The 17,194-nt window shown below is 38.9% G+C and overlaps 1 protein-coding gene across 41 annotated transcripts in view; it reads left to right on the top strand.

Moving 5' to 3' along the window:
* neb (nebulin) overlaps nt 1-17,194 on the top strand; it is a 293,069-nt gene that overhangs the window by 54,383 nt on the left and 221,492 nt on the right. For all 41 annotated transcript variants that reach the window (XM_072579807.1, XM_072579845.1, XM_072579844.1 and 38 more), the window contains 10 exons: nt 155-262; nt 519-617; nt 2,572-2,676; nt 4,244-4,351; nt 6,092-6,403; nt 11,119-11,325; nt 12,032-12,136; nt 13,760-13,867; nt 15,338-15,649; nt 16,489-16,695. In XM_072579807.1, coding sequence (XP_072435908.1) covers nt 155-262; nt 519-617; nt 2,572-2,676; nt 4,244-4,351; nt 6,092-6,403; nt 11,119-11,325; nt 12,032-12,136; nt 13,760-13,867; nt 15,338-15,649; nt 16,489-16,695 — 1,671 coding nt within the window. The remainder of the gene's footprint in view (nt 1-154; nt 263-518; nt 618-2,571; nt 2,677-4,243; nt 4,352-6,091; nt 6,404-11,118; nt 11,326-12,031; nt 12,137-13,759; nt 13,868-15,337; nt 15,650-16,488; nt 16,696-17,194) is intronic.

The following is a 17,194-nucleotide window of genomic DNA, read 5'->3' as shown; positions in this document are numbered from 1 at the left end:
ATTTGGGCTCAAGCTGTTTCTTCCCTATATTATTGGACTCACAGGTTCAAATTAGATATCCAAAGCCCTGCTGGGACCTGAATAACAATGTATTGATTATTGATAAGATTGATTATTAGTAAGTAATGTTCCTCTCTGTGTATTTGCTTAACAGAATGAGTATAAAGCTGATTATAATAACTGGCAAAAAGGCATCGGTTGGGTTCCTTTTGGCTCCTTGGATGTTGAAAAGGCTAAGAGAGCTATGGATATCCTCAATGAGGTAGGTCACAATACTGGAGTATCTTTGCATTTGACTGTTCTAAAGCAGCAATTGAACACATTACATGAGCACAACAGTGATTCAGTAGAACTGCGAAAGGAAGAAATTCTCTCACTGTGGTGTAATAATGTATGTTGAGCTTAATAACGCAAACACATTAAAGGATACATGTACCTGAATCTGATTTTACTATGAAGCATCCGATGGCGCTAAATGGAATGATACCTTAACAAGAATCTTTCTTTATCTATAACAGAGAAAGTACCGCCAGCCACCAGACACCATTAAATTCACTTCAATAGAAGATGCCCCAGAAACAGTCTTGGCAAAGGCTAACCAAGCACAGAGGAGTGATGTGAGTAGAGCACTTAGTAAATCTCTTCATCTCAGTTCTAAGGAGCAAAAAAAATTGAACCCTGGAGTACTTTGTAAAAATGGATAAAACTGCTTTGCCTCTCATTCTAAAACATGCTGAAATTAAATGCTTGATTAATGATTATTTCTCTGCAAGATATTTGTTCTTCTACTGGTATTCTTCACTCAATGTTTACTTGCATGGAAACTCTAATTCAACAAGTAAGTTACGCTGTTAAAAATCAACTACGTGAAAGTGAGGGTTGCAGATGCTGGAGATTAGAGTTGAGAGTGTGGTGCTGGAAAAGCACAGCAGGTCAGGCAGCATCCGAAGAGCAGGAGAATTGACGTTTCAGGCAAAAATCCTTCATCAGCATTCAGAAAAAAAATTCAGATGTCAAAATTACTAGACATAACAACATAAGCTTATACGAAGTCGGAGCAGAATTAGCCGTTCAGCTTATTGAGCCTGCCCTGCCAATCAATGAGATCATCGTTCCATGACACATCCATTTTCCCCCAACCCTTGACTCCCTTATCAATCAAGTTTCGGTCAAGCTTGAACTTGAATATAGTCTATGACCAATCCTCCACTGCTCACTTGGGAGTGAATTCTACTGACTAATGATCCTCTGAGGAAAAAAAAATCTTTCTAATCTCCATCTTCAGTGTGAGATTGTTTATTCTGCAAGTGTGCCACCCCGTCTTGCATTTGTCAGTGACAGGAAGCTCCCCAGAACCTTGCATGTTTGAATAAGACCACATCTCTTTTGCTAAACTTTAATGAGTATTGCTTAACAGCTCAACATTCTTCATAAGACTTGTCCTTCATCCCAGGAATCAGTCTCGTGAATCTTCTTTGATCTATTTTCAATATTTCTGATGTATGTATGCAAATGCGTGTAACCAACATTGCACACACCTGTCTCAATAATGCAGTTGTAGCAAGAATTGCCTTTTCTCACTCTAACCCCCTCCCAATAAACACCAGCATTCTGTTTGCCTTCTTAATTACTTGCTGTACTTTCGAGCTGAATTTTTATTATTCATGAACAATGACAGCTATATCCCACTGTACTGTAGCATTCAGCAACCTCCGTCTGCTTAAACTATATACTGGTTTTCTAATCTTCCTGCTAAGGTGGACAAGTTCATATTTTCCCATATTATATTCCAACTGCCAAATTTTGTCCATCGACTTAAGCTACCTTTGTTGCTAATTCTTGTATCCTCCTCAGAACTTGTTTTCCAATCTATCTCCATATCTTCAGTAAATATAGTTATAATACAGTTAATCACTTCATCACAGCCATGAATATTGTTTATAATTAGTTGAAGACACAGCAATAATCCCTTCACTACTGCACTCATTACAATTGTCAACCATAACTGATCTATTTATCCACATTCTCTGTTATGTTTAGTTGGTCAGCCTTGTACCCAATGCTAATATATCACACTCAACATCATATGCTCTTCTTGTTTTGTCGTCAATGTTTCACTGTTGACAGCATCATAAATAATCCCATTGTTGTCCTAAAATTCTGGTGGAGTTGCCTTCTGGAACTACTAGATAATGATTAAGAGGAGGAACTGTGTTTGCTTTTCTCTTCTACAGAACATTTTCTCACCTCTGCTTCAGATACGCTGATGAAGCACAGATCAAGCAACAACTCCAACACGTTTATGATCCATGTGGCATGTTGCAGACTGAGCAGTGCTACATGTTTTTATACATTTGAAACCATTCCACGAGCAATGTAATAATGTGCAACAGACTCAAATCTCTGAAAGACTCAACAATTGTCTCGTCTCCTCATTTACCTGTACATTTAACATGCTTCACGTTTCAATGCTAACAGCCTGTTAACTTATTCTGAATATTAGTTTTGTAATGCTAACAATTTCTTAAAAATCACAGTCTCACATTTTTGAATTTTTGTTTTACCATTTAGATAAACTACAAAGCCAAAGGAGAGAAGATCATTCACAAGTACACTTATCCACCCGATGTGCCAGAGTTTATTCAGGCTAAAGTCAATGCTATTAATGCCAGTGATGTAAGTATATTTGAGTGAATCTGTTCAAACACTGCAGCCACTTTTCCTACCAAATGGAGTTGAGGTTCTCCATGCCCTAACTGAATGACAGAGTAGGCTCATAGGATTCCATTTGTTGCATTACTATGTAGCAATAGTCGATTATGAACAAACAAGTGACAGTTAGTGGTACTTTATATTCAATAATATTCAAAGTGCAGCTGTTTCAATGTCTCAATAGTATTCAGAACATACGCCTAACAAGCACACAAGGAAGTTCCAATATTTCAGACATATTTCAAGAGTCAGACTCAGGTTCTCAGCTTATCCACTTGCCAGTTTCCATTGCTGCCATTTCTTTTAATACACAGGTAAATCACGGGCTGATAGCATAGAAGTAGAAAGCCTGAGCCTTCAACTCCAGATATAGAAGGCATGGTTAAAAAAGCATTTGGCACGCTTGTCTTCATTGCTCAGTCCTTTGAGTATAAGAGATGGGAAGTCATGTAGAAATTGTACAGGACATTGGTGAGGCCTTTCTTGGAATAATGTGTTCAGTTCTGGTTGCCCAGTTATGGGAAGAATATTATTAAGCTGGAGAGAGTTCAGAAGAGATTTACCAGGATGTTGCCAGGTATGGAACGTTTGAGTTATACAAAAAGCCTCGAAAGGCCAGGACGTTTTTCACTGGAACGTAGGAGGTTGAGAAGCAACCTGACGAAAGTTTATAAAATAATGAGAGCACAAATAAAGTTAATAGTAATTGTCTTTTCTCTAGGATGGGGAATCTTGAGACCAGGGGGCACATTTTTTAAAGTAAGAGAGAGATTTAAATAAGACTTGAGAAGCAGTTTTTTTCCACCAAAGTGGTTTGCATGTGGAATGAACTTCCTGCTTAAAAGATATTTGGAGAGGGCCATAAATAGGGAAGGTTTGGACGGATTTGAGCCAGGAGCAGGCAGGTAGGTTTAGTTTAATTTGGGATTATGTCAGGCATGGACTGGTTGCACTGAAGGGTCTGTTTCCATACAGTATGACTCTATGGAATCAACATCAGAGATTTCAGAGGTTTAATATAAAAACCTAGATCTTAATTATGTTAAAATATAGTTGGAAATGAAAACCTGGTATCAGTAAACATGACTGTGACACTGTCAGATGATCAGGAAAAGACAATTCATTCACCAATGTCCTGCAGGAAACAGTAAATACTGTCTTAAACAGAACTCCAATATAGTTGTCACTTAGTTCTCTCCCTGATGTGACATGGCAACCATTTCATTGTATCCAAATCAGGGCATCAAGAGACGGCCAGTAAATATTGCCCGTAATGCAGAAATGGATATTATTTTTAAAACTCTCCTCATTGCACAAAACAATAATTTCCTCTTTTGTTTTAATGCTTTAGAGATATAACCAAGGGGTTCAACACAATATGAGGTGATAGGGATCTTTTGTCAGTCAGAATGGTTACACAGCAGACCAAATAATATACCAGCTCAGCTCAATATATGGCTTTTTTCTTGTAGTCCTGAGTCTACAATGTGATTTAAAAAAAAAATAATTTAATGATCATTTTCCTTTGCAGAATTGCTACAAAGAAGCATGGAAAAAGGATTTATCAAAGGGCTGTAGCATAACTTTTGACGCTATTCCAATTATTGCTGCTAAATCTGCCCGGCATAATGCTAGTGATGTAAGTATATAGTATTCATACTTTTAAATGTACTTTATTATACTATTTCCCCTATAGTATTTTATTTTCCCAATTTTCATTCACCTTACATTGTGTGGTAAGGATAAATTGCAGAAACAAGAATGATAAAATTAATCTTATTGATCTTGTACAAGGAATGTAGGAGGAAAGAACAAAAAAGCAAAATTCACAAGCCTATGGCAGATCAAAGGAGAGAATAAAATTTAGCCTCACGATGTAGCTATGTGAAACAAATGTCGAGACAGAGTATTTGACAAAATTGTATTTAAGTCTTTATATAGGTGACAGGGTTCAACAATTGTTGGACCAGTTGTCTGCAAAAGTTCTGGGATCCTGTTGGAAAGAAGGATTGAGTTCTATCATGATATTAATACTGCAGATGTTATCCAAATGGGATAGGGGAGGGAGTTAGTGATAAGGGATCAACAGGGAGCAATGGAGATAAGTCCATAAAGGAGGAAGTAGGCATAGCTCAGAATCTCCTTAGTATTTCTTATGTTTGTAGTCACAATTTTGACTTAAATGTAGCAAAATCTGAGCATAAATGCATTTCTCTGTATTTTCACCAAAGTTAGAGGGTAAAGTTGGAGAGGTTTGGAGGAAATTTTCACCTCCTCTTTGGATGGAATAGGCTTATTGGATTGGGTGACCGTTATTTACTCCACATCCTCTAATGCATCATGTTCTTGAAAAGACATTCAAACAGCCGTGTAGGCCCTTTTTAATGGTCCATCATCACTTGTGTCTTACATTTCCCTAGTGGATGTGAAGGTACATAGGGATACTTCTCTGATCCAGGAGGATCTTCAGAAAATGTGTGCTGGTGAACTCAGGCCTCATGTCACAGATCCATGCCCAGTCTATGCTAAGTATAAATCTGGAATCTATTGGATCATGGAATCATCCCTGCTGTTTCTGCTCACTCTTATTGCACTCTAAGCTGGACAGAATGCGCGTTGACTGTGGGCGTTTATTTGAACACTGTGATTTGATGCTATTTGACAGAAATATTAGGCTGTTTAATATCTGCAATTTTCTGCTGCAATACTGTTTAAGACTGTACTAATAAACAAGTTTAATCAAAATGAAAATTCAAGACTGAAGAAGTATCCTGTAATATCAGTTTTAGTTCACAATCCTCCAAATTTTGTAAAGTAATTACAATGGTGTTTGGAAAATATTTGTACCCTATTTTAGAAAATACTACATGAACTAAAGGTGCTAAAGTTGCAGTAGCATGGCAAATATAAACATTTCAAAGAAGCATGCTAGGCTTATATTTGAAAAGCAACTTACAATGTAAATGTTACAATGTTTGTTGACAAAATTAAAAAATCACACAACACCAGATTATAGTCCAACAGGTTTAATTGGGAGCACTAGCTTTCGGAGCGCTGCTCCTTCATCAGGTGGCTGTGTCACAAATGTCAAAACCACCTGATGAAGTACCAGCGCTATGAAAGCTAGTGCTTCTAAATAAACCTGTTGGACTACAACCTGGTGTTGTGATTTTCAACTTTGTCCACCCCAGTCCAACACTGGCACCTCCAAATAATGTTTGTTGAGATGTTATTATTGATTGCTTACAGAAACCCAAGGCTGTTAATATTTTTATCTTTGTGTACATACTTTTTATTTTAATGGTGATATTGCTCAGTTGCTGAGATGAGTACTTGTGCTGTACCACCTTCTGTAGTAATTTGAACAATTACCTTACAGGTAAAATACAAGAAAGCTTATGAGCAAGAGAAGGGAAAACATTTCGGCTTCCAGAGCCTCCAAGATGATCCAAAGCTGGTCCATTCCATGCATGTAGCCAAGCTTCAGTCTGACCGTGAATACAAAAAAGACTATGAGAAAAGCAAGACCAAATACCACACGCCACTGGACATGGTCAACATTTCCACTGCCAAAAAGTCCCAGGAAGTAGCCAGCAACAGTAACTACAAGCAACCGATCCATCACTATACCTATCTGCCAGATGCCATGAGCTTGAAACTGTCAAAGAACATGATGAATTTACAGAGTGACGTAAGTCACAATGTTAATTTTTGCTTTATATTATTATAATATTTAAATATTTATCGTGACTTGAATGGGTAAAGAGTACAGATAGATGGAGCGGAGAGGGATTTGGAGGTCTTTGTGCATGAAACAACAAAAAAAGCTAGAACAAAGTTCAGTGGGTAATAGGGAAGGCAAATAGAATCTTTGCCTTTATTTCCAATGGAATGGAATATAAACGTAAGGAGGTCTAGCTAAAGCTATACAAGACACTACTCAGATCACAGCTGGAATATCGTGAACAGTTTTGGTCCCTTTATCCAAGGGAAGGTATACTGACACAGGAGGCAGTCCAAAGAAGGCTCACATGGTTTGGAGTGATTTTCTCATGAGAAGAGGTTGAGTAGATTGAGCTTGTACTCCTTGCTGTTTGGAAGAATAGGAGAAGATCTTATTCAATGGTATTCAAGATACTTAGGGGCTCAACAAGATAAATGCTGAGAGATTATTTCTCCTTTTGAGAGGGGGGGTCATCCATTTATGACAGATGTGGAGGAATTTATTCTTTCAGTGGGTAGTGAATCTAATAGTAATCTTCACCATGCAGGGCTGTCGAGGTTGGATCATTAAGTATATTCAAGTATAGGCAGGTTTTTAATCAATAAGGGAATCGAGATTTATAAGGAAAAGGCAGGAAAGTGTGGAGTTGTGCAATATTGGATCTCACTGATCTTAATAAGTGGAGGAGCAGACTCAAACTCAATTGGCAAATGATCCACTTCTGCTCCAACAACTTATGGTCTTTCTTTCTACTGCAGCACAGGGGGCTTCGATTTCCAAACAGCTCAAGAATTCTGCAGCACCTTTGCTGTGCTCAGTTGGTAGTGTGTGTGCTTCCATACATAGGGAGAGATGTAAAATAACTAATCTGAGAACGTGAAAACAATAGCAGCAGAAATTGTTTTAAATAAAGTGAAGGCTGCAAAAGTTACTCATCTTTCTTTCCATAAAGTCAGAGAATCAAATCTTGAAAACAGAAGTTTGCATAGATAGCTCTTGGTATTTTCCAGCACACTGAGGATTGCTCTGAGCTTGTACTTTATCAAGATGGAGTCATAGAGTCATAAAGATGTGCAGCACAAAAACAGACCCTTCGGTCCAATTCGTCCATGCTGACCAGATATCCTAAATTAATCTAGCCCCATTTGCCAGTAGTTGGCCTGTATCTCTTGAAGCTCTTCCTATTCATACACCCATCCAGTTGCCTTTTAAATGATGTAATAGTACCAGCCTCTACCATCTCCTCTGGCAGCTCATTTCATACGTGCGCCACCCTTCACGTGAAAACATTGTCCCTTAGGTCACTTAAATCATTCTCCCCTCACCTTAAACCTATGTCCTCTAGTTTTGGACTTCCCTACTCTGGGGCGATGTAGACAGTTATTAACCAAGAAAACAGCTTTCATTTGTATGTCACTGTAAATGTAGTAAAACATCTGAAATAATTTCTTAAAACCATTAACAGACAAAATTTGGCACTGAGCCAGAGGTTTTAGGGCAGTAGCAAAAAGCATGAAGAAATAAATAGTTGGAAAAGCCAGAAAACCATCTTAAAGAATTAAAAGATGAAAGAATGTTGAATATATGGAGGTTTTTGAGACAGTTCTAAAGCTGAGGCATAGCAAACTGTAATCTTGTCCACCAATAATGACATAAAAAAACATTAGGATGCACAGCTCCATAACAGGATTGCAAAGTTTCAGGAGGTTTCAGAGATTCAAAGCAATGACATTAATAAACATAAATTACAACAGACTGACAAATCAAGTCAGTTCGAGAGAATGCAAGGAGCAAGTCTAATAAGTTGTCTAGGGACCAAGTAGTTAAGGGACCACAAGCCAATGAGGAAGATACACTGCATTGCCCAAAAAGGATGGACATGTAATCAAATAACTCTGACTTTAAATGAAAGACCCATTATAACACGCTGTATTGGTTCAAAGACGAGATAGACAGGAGTCATTAGTAATGACTTAAAGAATTGTGGAGAATTGGCAGGAAAGTGGAGTTGGCGCTGAGGTGAGATAAGCCATGATCGTGTCAAAGGATGGGGTTAAATTGCCGACTCCTGCTCCTGGTTCTTGTATTGGTGAGTGTATGAAAAATTATTTAACTGAATGTTTATTGAAAATAGAACAAATGCTTACTTATTATGTATGGTTTGTTCATTTCTACATGGAAAAGTCTCAATAAGTCTTTCCTGGGGTACGTTAATGATACAATAGAAATCCTAACCAATATAATGAATTCTCAGTCTTGCTGGACAGGAGCAGATGTTATACATAGTGTTAAACAGAATTCAATCCAAAAGGTATGACAGAAACAAAGCAAGACAATACAAATGGATTCTGAGATATTTATAAAATCATGAGAGACATTCATAGGGTGAATAGCCAAGGTCTTATCTCCAGGGTAATGGAGTCTAAAACTAGAGGGCATAGGTTTAAGGTGAAAGAGGAAAAATTTAAAAGGGACCAAAGTGACAACTTTTTTGCGCAGAGGGTGGTGCGTGTATTGAATGAGCTGCCAGAGGAAGTGATAGAGGCTGGTACAATTACAACATTTAAAAGGCATCTGGATGGGTTTATGAAAGGAAGGGTTTAGAGGGATATTTGCTGTCAAATGGAACCAGATTGATTTGGAATATCTGATCAGCATGGACAGGTTGGACTGAAGGGTCTGTTTTATGCTGTACAGCTCTATGGTTCTATGACTGAAGAGAAGCAGGGCCAATCTTGGGGTTGATGTTTACAGACCCCAGAGGATGAAAATCAGTTAAGAAAGATGGTCAAGACTGTAAATGTTGCTTTTAAGAAAGATGGTCAAGACTGTAAATGTTGCAGAACCCTCATTGCATTTAAATAACACTTGGATCAGCATTTGAGCACTTGAGATTGTAACCTACAGGGCTGTGGACCATGAGTTGGAAGGTGGAATGAGAACAGATAGCTCTTGTTCAGTCAACACAGACACAAAGTATGCCTAATAGCCTTATGGGTGCCATAAATTGTCTTGTGTTTCTAATTCACTGTATTGTTAGGCCAATTAATTCTGTGAACTATAGACCGGTGAACCTGATGTCGGTGGTGGGCAAGTTGTTGGAGGGAATCCTGAGGGACAGGATGTACATGTATTTGGAAAGGCAAGGACTGATTAGGGATAGTTAACATGGCTTTATGCGTGGGAAATCATGTCTCACAAACTTGATTGAGTTTTTAAAGGAAGTAACAAAGAGGACTGATGAGGGCAGAGCAGTAGATGTGATCTATATGGACATCAGTAAGGCGCTCGACAAAGTTCCCCATGGGAGACTGATTAGCAAGGTTAGATCGCATGGAATACAGGGAGAACTAGCCATTTAGATACAGAACATGCCTCAAGGGTAGAAGACAGAGGGTGGTGATGGAGGGTTGTTTTTCAGACTGGAGGCCTGTGACCAGTGGAGTGCCACAAGGATCGGTGCTGGGTCCTCTACTTTTTGTCATTTACATAAATGATTTGGATGCGAGTATAAGAGGTGCAGTTTGTAAGTTTGCAGATGACTCCAAAATTGGAGGTGGAGTGGACAGTGAAGAGGGTTACCTCAGATTACAACAGGATCTTGACCAGATGGGCCAACGGGCTGAGAAGTGTCAGATGGAGTTTAATTTGGATAAATGCGAGGTGCTGCATTTTGGGAAAGCAAATCTTAGCAGGACTTATACACTTAATGGTAAGGTCTGAGGCAGTGTTGCTGAACAAAGAGACATTGGAGTGCAGGTTCTTAGCTCCTTGAAAGTGGAGTCACAGGTAGATAGGATAGTGAAGAAGGCATTTGGTATGCTTTCCTTTATTGGTCAGAATATTGAGAACAGGAGTTGGGAGGTCATGTTGCGGCTGTACAGGACATTGGCTAGGCCACTGTTGGAATATTGCATCCAATTCTGGTCTCCTTCCTATCGGAAAGATGTTGTGAAACTTGAAAGTGTTCAGAAAAGATGTTGCCAGGGTTGGAGGATTTGAGATATAGGGAGAGGATGGATTGGCTGGGACTGTTTTCCCTGGAGCGTCGGAGGTTGAGGGTTGACCTTATAGAGGTTTACAAAATTATGAGGGGCATGGATAGGGTAAATAGGCAAAGTCTCTTCCCTGGGGTCAGGGAGTCCAGAATTAGAGTGCTTAGTTTTAAGGTGAGAGGGGAAAGATATAAAAGAGACCTAAGGGGCAACTTTTTCACACATATAGTGGTATGTGTATGGAATGAGCTGCCAGAGGAAGTGGTGGAGGCTGGTACAATTGCAACATTTAAGAGGCATTTGGATGAGTATATGATTGGGAGGGTTTGGAGGGATATGGGCTGGGTGCTGGCAGGTGGGACTAGATTGGGTTGGGATATCTGGTTGGCATGGATGGGTTGGACTGAAGGGTCTGTTTCTATGCTGTACATTTCTATGACTCTATGACTCTATGACCCAAGCTCCTATCAATAGAGTGAATAAGATTTACCACATACTGCTGTGGAAAACTCCATAATATTCTAAGACCGGTACTCTCTTAAACTCAGCATTATTGGGAAAATGATGATCGATATCAAAGTCTCCTATCTCTTTGTCAAATACATGAACAGTGTGACTAATGTCAATTTGGTAGCAGTTTTGCCATAATTAATATTCCACATTTAAATTGATCTCTTTTTCTTAAAGAACCTGTACAAATCTGATTACAATAACTGGTTTAGAGGCATTGGCTGGAGTCCACTTGGCTCGATAGATGTGGAGAAAGTGAAGAAAGCTGGACAAGTACTCAATGAGCATAATTACAGACAGCACCCAGGTAAACTCAAGTTTACCAGTGTGCCTGACTCCGTTGAAATGGTGCTGGCGAAAACCAATGCACGACAGCTTAATGATGTAAGTGGATCTTCACAGAATATCATTGTTTATCTTACTTTTCAATTTATCTGAGTATCTTTCAATAATTTGTGCTTTTGTTAGCATAGTTCAGCAATAGGCAGTCTGGGAGTTCCTGCCCAATTTCTTTCCAATCATTGCTTTTCAATGTTCAGTGAGAAGTATGCTTGTTATGGGCAAGGAAAATCTTTAACAACTTCTCCTTCAAACCCTCAATAGCATATTGCATTTCCATAATGCTGCTTGTCTGAAGGCAGCTGCCAAATCCCGAAAGAATCTGCTCGCGAGTTGGAATGTTAGCTTCTGCTCAGTTATGACCAGGATGAAAGACCTCTAAATTCACCTTCATGGAATACAGATGTGATGCTACTGATGGCACTAATTGGGTTTTCTACCGATCCTAACCGATTTTCAAGTCCTCGTTGCATTCAGTTTGTACACATGATGACTCATTTAGTTCTTTGGTAGAGGAAGGTCTTTGGTGCTCATGTTTGTCACAGAAACATTGTCTGGGGTTCCTTTGTTAAACACCTCGTCCTTATTATGTCACTATCCAAAGTTTGCAGCAAAATCTATCACATTTGATGATGATCTAAGTGATTTTCCAGTCTCCCATCAAAACTGAGGATCCCCAGGAGAGTTACTGTGTGAAAACACGATGTGCATGCAAGTGGTGATCTTCTTATGACTTGGTTTTACTTTATAGAAACTGTACAGATCTGGTGGAGAGAAGATCAAGCACAAGTATACTTTGCCATCAGATGTTCCACAGTTCGTTCAAGCTCAATGGAATGCTTTCAACCTCAGTGATGTAAGTATTAGTCAACTTGAATTATTTCTCTAGCTTGTTACAAACTCTTCCTGCTAACCTTCTTAAAGACTAGGATACCAATCCGAATCAGGGTTAAGTGATCTTTGCCCTTTTACAATCCCTGAAACACCTGTATTCTTGGTTTGACCCTTTGCAGAGCTCTTTCCCACATTAATTTTCAGTTTCCCTTCTGTCAAACTTTTAAAATTTAAAATTCTATCAAATGGAGTTGCATTACCACCAATGGTATGATTCAGGACTTTTCTGTTAATCAACCTCTTCTGAGTGATCTTGTTGAGATTCTTGAGAATTACCATTACAATCTGATCAGCTCAATTGAATTAAAAGTATAATTTAACAATGGTTTATACAATTCTATATCATTTATTCTCTATGAATGTATATTAGACAGCTGCACAAAAATACTTTCTGTAGAGGCAAAGTCAGCAATACAAAGGTCATATTTTCAATAGTTTTCATTCAGCATCAAAAGATCAAAATTGTGTTTTATTAAGTTTCTTAACTTCAGTCTGTGACTCCTAACCAAGCTTAAGGGGTAGATTTTAGCTACTGAAATGAACAACTTGATTTGGAAAATTCCTTCACTTGATGGACTTTTCTCGGTAAAAAAAATACATTGAATCATAGTACATTTTCATTCTGGATGTGAAGATTGAGAAGAGGTCAGTGAGTATGGAATGAAGTCGAGTTCACATACTCTCAAGACAGATACTTAATAGCCAGAGGTTAGAAAGACTATCTAATTCTCTGGGACTTGGCCAGTTGTTTCAGATGATTTTCAGCCCTCGAGCCCTCATCCCTCTCAATCTTAAACTCTACCCATGCTACCTGGCCCCTTATAGTTCAATGCCAACTCAATGTCAACTGATCTACCACCACTCCACTCCCCCCCCCCCCCCACTTCACCCCCCAACCCCTGCCCTGCCATGACCTTCATAACCCTCAATTTCAGAGAAATAGATTTAACATTTCAGATCAATGTTTTGATGAGAGGTCATCGACTTAAAACATTATCTATGTTTCCCTGCACAGGTGCAGCTGGCTTGCTGAGTTTTTCCAGCATGTTTTTTTTGAAACAATTACTGAAAACTGTAGTTATTTATTATTTTGCAGTTTAAAAAACAGGACATTTAGAAAAAACAGGAAGTTCAATAAATAATTTGTATCATGACAGTCAACAGAACTTATCTGGTCTTCAAGAGGATTATGCTGACTCCATCAATTTGTGACTCCCAGTCTATGGATTAAGGAACAGCTAAAGTGAAATCCATTTGAAATCAGCACTGAGCCTTTCAGATGCTGAAAATATCTGTGCTTAACACAGATGCACCAATGATCTAATATTGGCTACAGGACAAAATTGGCAGAGTTTTAAGATTTTAGTTCTTTTCCAACTCTTAGCCAGACAAGGATACTCAGCTCAGGCAGAGATAAACAAAAGAAAAAGGTAAATCAGAAGTAGATAGAGCACTGAAATTAATGCATGAAAACCTCCCTTAGTCTTGCTGCTGTTACAGATATTTATGCTGCATGCTATTTTCCAATATTTAAGTCTTCAATAAACAGTGTATTCTCATTAAAGTTTCTCTAATCGTTTTACAGAATTGCTACAAAGACAAATGGAAGAAGTCACTAGCTAAAGGATATCATCTTAAGCCTGACGCAATCCCTATTGTTGCAGCCAAATCATCAAGACGTATTGCTAGTGATGTAAGTGCCCAATGTCATTAGCTCAAGTGTGGCTTTTTATGTAAATACTCACAGGTCTTCCTTAATTTCCCAAAGAACTGTTAAATGTGAGGAGGGGGTCGTGACTGAAAAAACATAAATTAGGAAGAGTTGCAAGTTAAGGTTCTCTGGATGAATTAATGTATTGAATTGTAGGTCAGCAGTATAATATTGTGTGTTTTAGACTGAACTGGAAATGAAAAAAAAGACTCAAAAACTAAAATGACAGAATATTAAAACACATTTCAGAATCTTCATGAGTGAACCATTAGAGATAAGATGGAAGGAGAGTTTGGCACACAGAACTTTACAGTGTATGTAAAAGGATATTGTTAACTGTCGGATGAAATCCCTGAAAGAAAATGATAGCCAATTTATAGATGATGATCAAATTGGGGAAGAGGTGCTTAGTAAATACTTTGTATTGGGGCTGCCTCTCAAATGTTTAAGAGTGAGATGAATACTATTTGCAGAAAAGGGAAATTGTAGCGAAAATAATCAGCCAAAAAGGAAAGAACAACACCATGATTTGATGGATAGAGGTGAAAAACACAATTACAAAGGCCCTAGGCATTGCCAAAATCTATTATGTAGGGATACACTCTGGAAAACTGAAGATATGCCAATGATGATTGGGTGGATATTTGATCAAAACTTCACCTTGGGATTGCATACGATATACTGAGGTTATAATTGCCTGGTCCAACTCTTTCCAGGGTGAGAATAGAAAGTTCAGAGGGACAGAATGTAGATGGATATAGGATGATACAGGTTGTTCTGCTATAACATGCATTTCAGAAACATGAATTCGCTATAACACGATTGAGGAATTAGGGAACTGGTTCTAAAACGCAAAGTTTTAAAACCTCTGTTGGCTGTAATGCAATTACATCACCAACAACTTAAGCACTGTTACTAAAGTGCGATTTTTCTATAGAAGAAAGCACAAGAACACAACCAACACATTATAAAAGAATTACTCTACAGGAAAATGATCAATGGCTTTACAGGTATCCCCCGCTTGTCGAAATTTCCCTTTTTATGCCACTTTGCTTTTATGAAAATCCTATATTAGTACCTGTTTTCTCTAACTGAAAGAAATCCAAAGAGGATTTTTGATTTTATGGAAAAAGACAACATTTTTCCCATACAAATTAATGCTTCATCGCTTTACATCATTTTGACTTAGGAAAGGATTCATAGTAATGCTCTACTTTTGGATAGCGGGGGAAACCTGTAACTGTAACATTTGCTATTTCTTGCATTAAGTTTGCTTATTCTTGACAACTGCAATAGCAAACCCCATCATGTCCATTATCTACTTGAAAATTTACCTTTTTTATGATTCACAAGATGTCAAAGAATGGTGAATGTACAGCTTTTGAAAAGAAAGCTCTAGTGAATGAATCCTAAAGCTCCAGTTTGTCACTAAATGCATTATTATTGTTCCAGTACAAATATAAAGAGGCCTATGAGAAGGAAAAGGGCAAACACGTTGGTTTTCGCAGTCTGCGAGATGACCCTAAGCTGGTCCATTCCATGCATATAGCCAAGCTCCAGTCTGACCGTGAATATAAGAAAGATTATGAGAAAAGCAAGACCAAATACCACACACCGCTAGACATGGTCAACATTACCACTGCCAAAAGGTCCCAGGAAGTAGCCAGCAACAGTAACTACAAGCAGCCGGTCCATCACTATACCTATCTGCCAGATGCCATGAGCTTGGAACTGTCGAAGAACATGATGAACATACAGAGCGATGTAAGTCACCAATTAAAGGAAAATTTTCTATCAGTCATGAGTACAGCAACTTCCCACTTCCAGCCAAAATAGATGATCTTCGTTATCAAATATGCAGAGAAAATGCTAGAGTAACTCAGCAAGTCTGGGGACAGAACAGTCCTAAAGAAGAGTCATATTGGACTCAAAACGCTGACTCTATTTTCCAAACACAGATGTTGTCAGCCTTGTGAGGTTTTTCCACCATTTTCTCTGTCAGTTTCAAATTTTTGTAGCATTCAGAGAATTTTGCTTTTATTTCAATGTTCCTCAGTAAGTTGGCTTAACTCAGTCTTGCCTTTCGGCAGATATACGTTTAAAGCCTAAATCAAAAGTTTGAGTTGATCTCTGAGCTGGCAAAGATTGGTAGAGTGGCGTGGGAAGACATTGGTGGTGTCAGCCATTGGAAAGAAGTCTTGCAGGATGCCAACTTGGTGCCAATTAAAGGCCACTTCCAACCTTTGTGACATTTTGCCAATAGGGCTGGGGTGCTCAGCTGAGTGGGAACACTGTTCACTGGAACCTGGTGGACATGCATTGGAGAAAGGGGTCCTGCTATTATCTGGCCCATGGAGGGCACCACCCCCAGCAGCATTGGTTTTCACCAATGGCAAAGACACCATCTGACCATTAAGAATCCCCCAAACCCACTCCTTCGTGGCTGATCTGTATTTGATATGCATTTACCTGCCTTAGTTCCATGTATATTCATGACCTTACCAAACAAAAACCTGAATCTTCAAAGCTCCAATAGATGCATCCTGTCCTTTTTAGTGCTGTGAAATTGGCTCAAATATTTCTGCAACTCTTTGTTTTACCAGAATCTGTATAAGCAAGACTACAATTCCTGGCAAAAGGGAATAGGGTGGATCCCGATTGGTTCGCTTGATGTGGAGAAGGCCAAGAAAGCAGGAGAGGTCTTGAATGAACAAAAGTACCGTCAGCATCCAGACACGCTGAAATTTACCAGTGTCCCTGACTCCGTCAATATGGTTCTTGCCACAAGTAACACAAAACAGCTGAATGAAGTAAGTGGTTTTGTTCTTACACTCAGATCTGTGGCCTCCAGTTGAGTGTTACTGATGGCACAATGCCAAAAGGTAATGATGTTGAAGTGTAAATATAGATTCCTATCTTTGCAAACTGGATGCTTGAGATAATCATAGCAATGTGAAGAAGGATTGCCCTTGTATTTCCCATCCTGGGTCATTTTCATTGCTCTGGTTCAGGTCCAACCTTTGCTGGACTTAGAACTAGAAGGAGGGAAGGAAACGTATTGCTATACTCCAGGCAGTCCTGAAATTATATTTAGGCCCACTGCTTAAAGTCCACTTGGATGTTTGGGGATGGTGAGTAGTGAGGGAGAGTGGGAGGGTGGGAATGCCTCAAAAATGGTGAGATATTTGTCAATCTGTCCTGGCGTTATATCCAACAACTCTCATGCAAATCCCATTGGTATGTCTCTTGGGCACCGCTGGACCCTCCACAATGGGTTACTCAAGTATAGGAGAAAGTGAGAAGAAATAG

Source organism: Chiloscyllium punctatum, chromosome 10 (assembly GCF_047496795.1).
Source record: "Chiloscyllium punctatum isolate Juve2018m chromosome 10, sChiPun1.3, whole genome shotgun sequence".
NCBI classification, from domain to species: Eukaryota; Metazoa; Chordata; class Chondrichthyes; order Orectolobiformes; family Hemiscylliidae; genus Chiloscyllium; species Chiloscyllium punctatum.
The sequence above is the reverse complement of the archived record's forward strand: the minus strand, read 5'-3'. Positions and strand labels throughout refer to the sequence as shown.